The following is a 12,081-nucleotide window of genomic DNA, read 5'->3' as shown; positions in this document are numbered from 1 at the left end:
GTATATGGAACAGTTAATTGTTTGTTATTTTAGTAGTTTTTCAGTAAACCTGCATTCACTGATGTTTACTGAGAGTTTAAAACTTAGTAAAACAATTATGTTCCATATACTTAAAGTTACTGAAATTTTACTATCAGTATAACTGGGTACAACTACAGTAAAGCAGCTTAACAAATTAGTAATCTAAGAACCTTCAAGCAGTGTTAATAATTGTACCTTAATTTAAGTTGCTCACATATTACCATCAGCAACATGCAACCTTGTACTATTCTATCCTTCTATTACCTCACACTTATTATACACTAGCTCACACTTATGAAATCTGCTTACTATCTACCATCAAGTCATGGAATAATATTTTTAAGTACTGCTGTACTTAAAAAATGGCAAGGAAGACGTCACCTTTTAATATCAATTTATACAGTATAATAAGGATTTGTACATATTACACACTTATAGAGCTTTTAAACTCAAAAATAATACAAAAATAAAATGCAGGAAAATATGTTTAATGCAAGTACAAAAAATTTTAAAAAATGTAGTTTTACATATTGTAGCATTCTATCTATTAAGTGCCAATGTAGGGTGTTTATTTTAACCACGACTATCTGTGTGAGTGGTTCATGAAACAATTCAATACATCAATTTGTGGTATGATACATTTGAGGTTGTATACCAGTTCTAAACTGCTGTGGCATAGCCATGAAGTTTCCTTGCACATTTGAAGTCATCATTCTGTTGGGACCACTGAAAGGTTGAGCACTGGAATTATACTGCATGTTAGGGACCCATTGCATTGATGTTTGCAACTGAGGTGGGTTAGCTGTTGAACTTGGAATTTCTAGAATCTCCAGGTCTTCTGTTTTGAGCTCTTGTAGTGGTGGGATTTGCTCCGTGAAGGAGGACATTAACATGTCAACCCCCATCCCTGTGTTAGTAGTTGGCTGTTCTGCTACAGGTGGACGATAGTTACCAGCACACTGATGCATAGAGAATGCTTCTTGTTTAACAAAATGAGGATTCATGGTACCCTTCTGCATAGATGTGTTTTGGAATTGGTTTGATGGTTGGAAAGGATTCAGCATTTGTTGCATGAAATTGATTTGTGGTGTTTGTTTGTAGTATGAATTGTTATTTGCTTGTGTAGTGGACAGTTTAATGGACTGCTGGGTGACTGTTTCTGGGTGACTGTTTCTGGCTGGAATACAGGACTATTGATATTATAGCCACCTGTCATGTTTCTCAACTGAGCTGATTGTGGGGTGGGTATACTACTTTCATAACCAGATTCCATTGACCTAACAGACTGATTACCCTCTGGTGAGATATTCCTATCATCAGTAACAGAGGTGGTGGACTTGGTAACTGATACTGGACCACTGACAAGTGAAGACTGTTGTATCATGTTGTCTTGTGATGAGATTGTAGACATCACTGATGGTGACTTGTTTACTTCAAGTGATTTGGAAGCTACAGGTGGGCTGGGTGACTTCGTGGTAGAATCTGGTTCCAGTTGATCTGGGGATGACCTTGCTGAGGTATCCATGCCTTCAGCAAATGGGTCTCTACCCGACCACTCATTGGAGGTAACAGGGAATGGATCATAACTATGATCAGCTACTGGTTTAAGTGAACTATCATTGATAGCACTAGCACCTGCTTCAATGGTACGTTGAGCAAGAGACTCCTCTCCTTTCTCTTTGCTATAGAGAGACATAGAGCATACATATATGAAACACAGTACTTCAAGTGCGTATGTTGTAATGTACATAACTAAGTACTTATGGTTGAAATGTTAGCCATATTAGTAATACGGTTGCTTTGTATTTGCACTAGTTCAATTTTACATCAAGAAGTCCCACCAAAGGTGACTTATAACAAGTATAAGCAAGTTAGATCAAGGCTTGAAGTGAAAGTAATCTCTTCTATTACTGAACTAGGGATTAAATGTCCACTAGTATGGCTGCAGGCCTCTCTTGAGAACACACTAAGTTGAGAACACACTAAGCCATCAGGGGCTTCACATGTGAAATACACTGGTGACCCCTACTCTCATAAAACCTTATTTTACCCCCTCTTGAGACTTTTTCTAACCGAAGGCCTGCTAATGAGAATTGACACACTACGTATTTTAAAATCTGCAGAAACTTATCAGAATATTAATAATATTTTATTAGAAGCTCATAAACACCGAAGACACTGATAAGTCAGGCACTTATAAGCTCCTGACTTCATGTAGCACTGTCGGCATAATTTTGGGTTTGATCACCACATTACTATCAAGTCACTGCAAAATTTTTGGCAGACGTTCCATGATTGTTACTACACAGTACCACTAACTGTATGACAACGGTACTTCTAGCAACAGTGTGTTCTACAGAAGTTCTATGCTACACGTATGTGTGTTATATACACACCTGATAATGAAATTCATGCAGACGATGTAGCTGGGTTTGCCACTGCGACTATCAAACATCATGTGAGCTCTTGTCTGGCACCAGATGAATTGACCACACTTGTTCAGCATGCGATAATAACCACTGACACCTTCACCTCTCTTCAGTACTGTGAAAAGAAAACATACATTGATAAAATGTGGATATGTACTGTACATGCAATCATTCATTGACATCAAAACACACGATAGTGTGTCGTGCGGCTCAAGAAGCCGGCGCGCCACACCGTGAGTATATTAACAGGAAGAAAGAAAACGCAATTTTCACACCTATGTAGCTCTGTGATCCCTTATCCGATTGGAACCAAATTTGCTAGAGACTTGCCGCCCAGTTAGGGAAGTCTACATACCAAATTTAAAGAAAATCGCTCCAGCCATTTCCGAGATACGAGCGAACAAAATTTCGTTTTAATTTCTTCTTTCTTTTTCTTCTTCTTCATCTTCTTCATTTCACACACTTTGCAAAATTCGCCATACAACACGAATGCGTGCTCGGATTGGGCTGTAATTTGGCACACTTAAAGGGCTCATTAAGGCGGATCTCCGTACCAACTTTGGTAGGAATCCGATGAACATTCACGGAGTTATGACCGATTATTTGCGTAAAATAAGGTCGAAGGTCTGTCACGCCTACAGGGTAAACTCCTTGGAGGAATCAGATGAAAATTGATATGTAGATGGAGCAACCATCGTAGGAGTGCCTTTTTGTGGTTTGAAAGGAATCGGGATAAAGACCATGGAGATATGACACAAAACCCAACCTGTGTCAAAATTACGCGATCGATTTTTATGAATAAAAAACTATTAGTTTTCGTGTCTACCAGGCAAACTGCTTAGAGAAATGAACTGAAAATCAGTATGTAGCTGGAATAATCATCACAGAAAGTTCTTGCAGTAGTACAGAAGAATCGGATTACAAATCACTGAGTTATGATTCGAAAGGCAACTACGTGCAGCAAATGCGAGATCGAGATACTCTAATAGAACAGTCACCCTAATAAAGCATTCAGCTGCATGTATAATTTACACAGTTATATTACATTGCAAGTTATTCTGTAGGGAATTCAGCTACAAACAAGTCACCCTGTAGTCAGATCAGCTAGAAGAAGGTACCTAATAGAGAGTTCAGCTACAAAGAAGCCATCATGTAGAGAGTTCAGCTCAAATAAATCACCCTGTAGAGAATTCAGCTACAAACAAATTGCCCTGTAGAGAGATCAGCTAGAAGAAGTCACCTTGTAGAGAGTTCAGTTACAAAGAAACAATCATGCAAAGAGTTCAGCTACAAACAAATTGCCCTGTAGAGAATTCAGTTACAAACAAATCACCCTGTAGAAAGATCATCTAGAAGAAGTTACCTTGTAGAGACTTCAGCTACAAACAAATCACCCTGTAGAGAGTTCAGCTAGAAACAAGTTACCCTGTAGAGAGTTCAGCTAGAAGAAGTTACATTGTAGAGAGTTCAGCTACAAAGAAACTACCATGTAGAGAGTTCAGCTGCAAACAAATTGCCCTGTAGAGAATTCAGCTACAAACAAATCACCCTGTAGAAAGATCATCTAGAAGAAGTTACCTTGCAGAGACTTCAGCTACAAACAAATCACCCTGTAGAGAGTTCAACTAGAAACAAGTTACCCTGTAGAGAGTTCAGCTAGAAGAAGTTACATTGTAGAGAGTTCAGCTACAAAGAAACTACCATGTAGAGAGTTCAGCTGCAAACAAATTTCCCTGTAGAGAATTCAGCTACAAACAAATCACCCTGTAGAAAGATCATCTAGAAGAAGTTACCTTGTAGAGAGTTCAGCTGCAAACAAATCACCCTGTAGAGAGTTCAGCTAGAAACAAGTTACCCTGTAGAGAGTTCAGCTAGAAGAAGTTACATTGTAGAGAGTTCAGCTACAAAGAAACTACCATGTAGAGAGTTCAGCTGCAAACAAATTGCCCTGTAGAGAATTCAGCTACAAACAAATCACCCTGTAGAAAGATCAGCTAGAAGAAGTTACCTTGTAGAGAGTTCAGCTACAAACAAATCACCCTGTAGAGGGTTCAGCTACAAACAAGTCACCCTGTAGAGAGTTCAGCTAGAAGAAGTTACATTGTAGAGAGTTCAGCTACAAAGAAACTACCATGTAGAGAGTTCAGCTGCAAACAAATTGCCCTGTAGAGAATTCAGCTACAAACAAATCACCCTGTAGAAAGATCATCTAGAAGAAGTTACCTTGTAGAGAGTTCAGCTACAAACAAATCACCCTGTAGAGAGTTCAGCTACAAAGAAACTACCATGTAGAGAGTTCAGTTGCAAACAAATTGCCCTGTAGAGAATTCAGCTACAAACAAATCACCCTGTAGAAAGATCAGCTAGAAGAAGTTACCTTGTAGAGAGTTCAGCTACAAACAAATCACCCTGTAGAGGGTTCAACTACAAACAAGTCACCCTGTAGAGAGTTCAGCTAGAAAAAGTTACATTGTAGAGAGTTCAGCTACAAAGAAACTACCATGTAGAGAGTTCAGCTGCAAACAAATTGCCCTGTAGAGAATTCAGCTACAAACAAATCACCCTGTAGAGAGTTCAGCTAGAAGAAGTTACATTGTAGAGAGTTCAGCTACAAAGAAACTACCATGTAGAGAGTTCAGCTGCAAACAAATTTCCCTGTAGAGAATTCAGCTACAAACAAATCACCCTGTAGAAAGATCATCTAGAAGAAGTTACCTTGTAGAGAGTTCAGCTGCAAACAAATCACCCTGTAGAGAGTTCAGCTAGAAACAAGTTACCCTGTAGAGAGTTCAGCTAGAAGAAGTTACATTGTAGAGAGTTCAGCTACAAAGAAACTACCATGTAGAGAGTTCAGCTGCAAACAAATTGCCCTGTAGAGAATTCAGCTACAAACAAATCACCCTGTAGAAAGATCAGCTAGAAGAAGTTACCTTGTAGAGAGTTCAGCTACAAACAAATCACCCTGTAGAGGGTTCAGCTACAAACAAGTCACCCTGTAGAGAGTTCAGCTAGAAGAAGTTACATTGTAGAGAGTTCAGCTACAAAGAAACTACCATGTAGAGAGTTCAGCTGCAAACAAATTGCCCTGTAGAGAATTCAGCTACAAACAAATCACCCTGTAGAAAGATCATCTAGAAGAAGTTACCTTGTAGAGAGTTCAGCTACAAACAAATCACCCTGTAGAGAGTTCAGCTACAAAGAAACTACCATGTAGAGAGTTCAGTTGCAAACAAATTGCCCTGTAGAGAATTCAGCTACAAACAAATCACCCTGTAGAAAGATCAGCTAGAAGAAGTTACCTTGTAGAGAGTTCAGCTACAAACAAATCACCCTGTAGAGGGTTCAACTACAAACAAGTCACCCTGTAGAGAGTTCAGCTAGAAAAAGTTACATTGTAGAGAGTTCAGCTACAAAGAAACTACCATGTAGAGAGTTCAGCTGCAAACAAATTGCCCTGTAGAGAATTCAGCTACAAACAAATCACCCTGTAGAGAGTTCAGCTAGAAGAAGTTACATTGTAGAGAGTTCAGCTACAAAGAAACTACTATGTAGAGAGTTCAGCTGCAAACAAATTGCCCTGTAGAGAATTCAGCTACAAACAAATCACCCTGTAGAAAGATCATCTAGAAGAAGTTACCTTGTAGAGAGTTCAACTACAAACAAGTCACCCTGTAGAGAGTTCAGCTAGAAAAAGTTACATTGTAGAGAGTTCAGCTACAAAGAAACTACCATATAGAGAGTTCAGCTACAAACAAATTGCCCTGTAGAGACAAACAAATCACCCTGTAGAAAGATCAGCTAGAAGAAGTTACCTTGTAGAGAGTTCAGCTACAAACAAATCACCCTGTAGAGAGTTCAGCTACAAGCAAGTCATCCAGTAGAGAGATCAGCTAGAAGGATCACCTTGCAGAGAGGTCAGCTACAAAGAAATCATCCTGCTTCATCTTTTCTTCTTCCTGTAGTAAAGAAAAAATGACAGGTTAAAAAGCCCTAAAGCCAGCCATAGGCCGGCTTTGGGGTATACAAATACAAAAAGAAGTGAAATCTAATCCAAAACAGCCAAGCTGTAAAAAAAGAGTGCGGCCCTGAGAAAGGCTATGGTGAAAAAAGATGTGAAATCCAAGGTGGCGGCCAAGAAATGGCTGTGATGGTAGGTTAATGGTAAAAATTTTAATAACGACAATTCAGGTGAATTTTGTGCCAAGACCAAGCGGCACCAAATTCACCTGAATTGTTGTTATTAAAATTTTTACCATTAACCTACCATCACAGCCATTTCTTGGCCGCCACCTTGGATTTCACATCTTTTTTCACCATAGCCTTTCTCAGGGCCACAATCTTTTTTTACAGCTTGGCTGTTTTGGATTAGATATATATTAGAATGCATATTGAACTGATAGACAAATCATACCTACGTTTACACAACTGATATGCATAGAGTGGACACTCAACCCCTTGGAACCAGGGGATGGTCTATAAGTCTGAAAAGTCCACATCTCTGAAACTGTGCAGAAACAACTTTAAAATACCATAAAGAACATTTTGAAAAATCTTTATTATCAACTAAATGTAATGTTGTCTTGTGAGAGTCTGAGTAATTAAAAAAAACTTGCTAATTAAAGGGCATGGCACTCGATTTGCCTACAAGTATTCATTTCATTTCGATTGTGATGAATACTTGTGAGCGAAATGGGTGCCACGCCCATTAATTAGCAAGTTTTTAAATTGCACACACTCTTGCGCGACGATGTTACATTTGAGTGGTACCATACCCTAATAGAACAGACACTATTCTTAATAGAGCAGTCATTTCCATAGTTCATAAGTGGGGTCTGGAAAACTGAGGTTCACTGTATTATAAAACCCATCACAATACTTACATCCAGCATGACATTTCTGACAAGGTTCAATGTCCTCATGATGGTGTAGATCAAAGGCAAGTTTGTCCATCATATCCTGCTTGGTGTAGCCGAGTAAATTTTGTAGCCTGTAAAAATTAAATCAGCTTACTACACGTTGTCAAACAATGCCCAAATGTTACATGTAGATTAAACACACAGATACTAACCTTCCATCAAAGAAGGTACACCTCATATCCAACTGGTAGTGGGTCACAAACATGTTCCCTTCCATCCTGATCTCCAGAATTGATGGAGGACTGACTGGTCTCACTACTGCTACCAGTCGAGGCTCTGAACCATCCATCTTGAACTGACCAGACACATACATCAACTATGAGAAATGAGAGATGAATACCAATCAATAATACTGAATGATGAGTTTATGCTTTTATTATTGCAAAATATTTACATTTTTATAATTGCAGCCCACTTTGACATTTCACTTGTTTGCAAATTTGTATGTATAAAATACAACATAATAATTTTCTCTGACAATACTTTCCATATCCCCTCTAGTCCTACTCTACACATGCACACCCTACTGACACACTGACACATCCGTTGGTAAACACTACCTTATATCCTGGTGTTTTAGCTGCACACATTGCCATCTTAAACTTTGGACACTTCATGCGACAGAAAAATGAGCAAGGAGCACCATCTATAAAGATATGCATATTGGTTACAAAAGAGTGTTTAATTAAAGCACTGTACCTTGCAGACGGGACATTGATTGGATTTCAGAGGTCTTCAAGGATTCCTTAACATCTTTGTGGTCTTCAGCCAAAATGAGATCAAACACATTTGTGCCAATATGCTCCGACTATGACAACAAGAGAAACAAAATATTCACACACATCATGGACACACAAAAACTGTGAACTGTCTCAGTGAAAACCCATCTAGTTTGCACAAGCATGCTTTTAGTGAAGGAAAAAAAAAAAAAAAAAACAATTGATGACATTACGTGTGTTATAAAGAATTTTTTAACATAAGGTTTAATGGAGCCATTACTCAGGAAAGGAAGTCATAAAATTGATTAAACCTTTATACTGTCTTATTCGCCTACTCATAGGGAGTTCGAAAATCTTTGTTTTATTTCTGTAGCTGCAATGATATATGTGTCACACGCGTTTGTTTATGATGCAGATGTAAACAAAATCATTGTTGTTTCTTCAACAAAACCACCCTCATAAGCCCATGTGCAAATGATCAACCAAAGTATAGTTTTAGCCATGCCATCAGATGGCATGGCTAAAACTATACTTTGGTTGATATATGGTGAACATTGCAAGCCAAATCCCAACTTCGTAGACTAATCCAAACAGAAGTTATGGCTGTGAGTGTAAGCGCCTGTAGTTTATTTTAGTATAGTCACTGTACAAATCGATTTCCTTGTTCTTCCTACTTTCTAGTGCTGTAATTCTGAAACTACTCACCATAATTGACTGAAACTTTGGTGAACCATTCCTTGGACAATGCAGATAACGCTGAGAAATTAAAAAAATATAAAAATCTGCGAACTAGACAGGTTTTCAGAGATGGTTACAATTATGAGTCTCGGGAACTCATGCTAGTATGTATTTATGCACATATATGGTACCACCCAAGCGCAACATTGCACTTGCTTGCCCACGCAACTCTGCTCGAGATTTAAAAAAATCGCTAATTTAGGGGTGTGGCAACTGTTTCGCTTGTGAGACAACGTGGAAGCTGTTTCGTTCACGAAACAGTTGCCATGCCCCTTAATTAGCGATTTTTAAAATCTTGAGCCAACTTGTGTGTGCAAGCGAGTGCGACATTGTACTTGGACAGTACGGTATGTGTGTACTAGAGGTGTACGATGACTAATTTAGACATATCTCGATATTTCCTTTGAACTTATCTCGATTATCTAACATATCTCGATAACTGAAATAATTATTTATTTTAGTAAACTGCCAATATTGTAACCAGGAAAGTGAGCAAATTGCAATTTGAAGACTATAAAAAAGTGAAAAACGTTAGTCTTAACACTGTTCCCAAGTGGTAGGAGAGTTGGAATCCCCAGGAGGTGCCTACACCATCAGGTATACAAATAATTTATGGAAGTTTACTATTATCTAGATTAATAAACCGATCATCCTTATGTCGATAAATCTTATGATATCATGATAACTGAATATATCTAGATAATCGCACACCTCTAGTGTGTACCTGTAGTGGTACTGTTTTGGTGAGTGCTTTTGGAGTTTTAGCAATAGACAACAAGAAGACTAAAAAAAATTAATTTGTATAGTGCCTATACAGAAAAAAATTACAGGTGCTTGTTTAATTGATCATAAGTCTAGAGTTCGACGGGATACAGCAAAGGGACTTGTGTCATTCTATTCACCATTAACTGGGACATTCATCAAAGTATAGTTTTTGATCTAAATATACCCATGTTATCGAGCAAGAAGGCTGTTCAAGCTTAAAATGGAAATGATAAAGTTACATTTTAACACAATGTAAACAATCATATGTGACTCATGTTTGCTCTGTGGTACAGAAATGAAACTAAGATATTCCTACTAGGCAAATCCATTGGTATATTTCATTTCAAGTCTTCCTTCACTGTTTACTGAAGTGACTAAAATGTTGTGTAAAAATATTTATGTATAGCATGCATTTTTTACCCAATGTATCTCAATGGAATTTATCAATTATGCAAACAAGTTGCTAAGCAGGTCACATATGGTACATGTATGTACAACACATGTATAAACAAATTATACCTGAAACAGTCCCAGATACTTGTGGATATTATCAGACACATACACAATAGTACCATCACCAAGTACTACGAGAATAAATCCATCAAGTGCCTCTGTCATCAAGTCCTGCATCTTCCCAAGAGAAATTGCGGTCTCCTTTGAATATGGACTTAAACTCATTGCTGGGCCTAATATCAATAAAATTAGTATACCACATTAATTAATAACCCTTATTAAGGACCAAGAATTGTGTGCATAGTCTACCTTGAAAGCCCACGCGTTTTATGATTATTGTGCATTTAGTGTTTTTAAAAAATATAATAAGTTTATAGTATTGACAAAGCCCCTACAAGTGCTCAATTATATAACAAATTATACTAAAAGACTCACTTGACAATAATAAACAACATTATCTAACTTACCAAAGTGTAGAAACAAGCACTAAGGTGAGTTTCAAATACCTGCATGTAATCCATTTCTTCGTGACACAATCAATAAAACAGTCCGTCACTTTAGTTTTTAAAAACCGCATCACGTGATCCTGTATATCAAGTTATTCACTTCTAAATAGTGAGCACTCTGAGCTTGATTTGAAGTTAATATGATGAACACAGCCAAAGTTATGGAGCGATTTCTACAAGGTTAGTTTTATTGCTGTGTAAATATTAAAAGTTTCTACTTCGTTAGGGATTTTACACAGGCTTAGTTTTGCATGATAAGTTGGCCTTACATATCAAAAGAATCGCCTATGAATGGCAAATACAATGGCCCCTGTTTCAATCTAATAGCTTCATCTGTTGCGGAGTTATATGGCTCTTTGTTTACTGCCAATAATCTTGGACATAATATTACGGCAGCGGTCCTTAAAGGGTTAAAGTAGAAATAGAATGCAAACAGGTTATAGGCTTTCCCAAATCATTCCTACACTGTATACCATATATGGCAAAACTTTTGAGGGGGAAAACATTCGTGGTTTTCATGATTATGCTGCCAACTGTGGATGTTTTCCCCTCAAATATTTTGTGCGCAATAAACTATATAATTACTATATCCTTTTGCATTTTGTAGGTCTTCATAGCCAGAATAGTGGTTTTGCGAGCTCAAACATTTGACGTTCTTTAATTGGAGATAGTGTTTGTTTGGGAACACTCCATTTAAAAAAAAACACTGAACACATGGCGCTGCTTAAGTATGTCAAGCTCAAGAAACCAACTTTGCCAGATCCTTAATTGCTCATCATGTTTAACCAGGCGCTTAGCCACTATCCGTAAATATCTTCCCTGCAAATCGCAAAATTTCTATGCAAACGCGAATATTTTTCCACAAATTGCAATGCTTCTGTGCATCTGTGAAGGTTTCCCCCCTCAAAAATTTTGCCGTATACAGTACATCATCTTATTTGCCTGCCTGTGGAGAATTTGAAGATCTTTGAAAAGCTTGGTAAAATCGGCGTCCGGAACCGGACGAATAGCCTCTACCTAAATCCATAGCATACATATCAAAACTAGTCTGTACATTTTGTCAAATGAAGCCATATGCGTATTTCGTTTTTTCAATACATTTTGTACGCAAAACACATGTTTTTAAAGTGTAAAGGTTCGCTACACCTTACACATTAGACTTTCCCAAAAAAAACGGGTGGAATTAACAATTTCTAACCTTCAGCTTTCTTTTGTTCAATACAATTTTATCACAATTCAACCGGGAAGTCACTGCTCTTTCAGGCTGAAGTCCGTTGATTGCAAATAACTCCCATACATTGCGTATTGATGATTGCGCATGGCTCATTTATCGCGATGATTCTAAGTTACACATGGGGAAATCCCCATTAAAACGGGTAGCATTATTTAGAGCAGTCTAGCAGCAACAGGTTGGTGTGAAATTTATGTGGATTGCGACAGTATTTGCCAGTGCTCTGGTGGGTTAAACGTTTGTAACAAAAACTCCATATATTTGAATGGACACACGAAATACCTACTTCCCAGAGAGCTACTT

At 37.9% G+C, this 12,081-nt stretch overlaps 1 protein-coding gene across 1 annotated transcript; it reads right to left on the bottom strand.

The window, feature by feature from the left end:
• Nucleotides 1-386: 386 nt before the first annotated feature.
• LOC136246995 (hypoxia-inducible factor 1-alpha-like) lies at nt 387-10,274 on the bottom strand. The gene is made up of 7 exons (XM_066038594.1): nt 10,108-10,274; nt 8,066-8,174; nt 7,927-8,012; nt 7,519-7,682; nt 7,331-7,437; nt 2,418-2,565; nt 387-1,703 (listed from the first exon to the last, which is right to left on the bottom strand). Exons 1-7 carry the CDS (start codon nt 10,264-10,266, stop codon nt 1,079-1,081), a joined length of 1,398 nt encoding a protein of 465 aa, XP_065894666.1. The 5' UTR covers nt 10,267-10,274; the 3' UTR covers nt 387-1,078.
• Between the last annotated feature and the right edge of the window lie 1,807 nt (nt 10,275-12,081).

Source organism: Dysidea avara, chromosome 2 (genome assembly GCF_963678975.1).
Source record: "Dysidea avara chromosome 2, odDysAvar1.4, whole genome shotgun sequence".
Taxonomy (NCBI): Eukaryota; Metazoa; Porifera; class Demospongiae; order Dictyoceratida; family Dysideidae; genus Dysidea; species Dysidea avara.
This window is presented reverse-complemented; position numbering and strand designations above follow the sequence as displayed.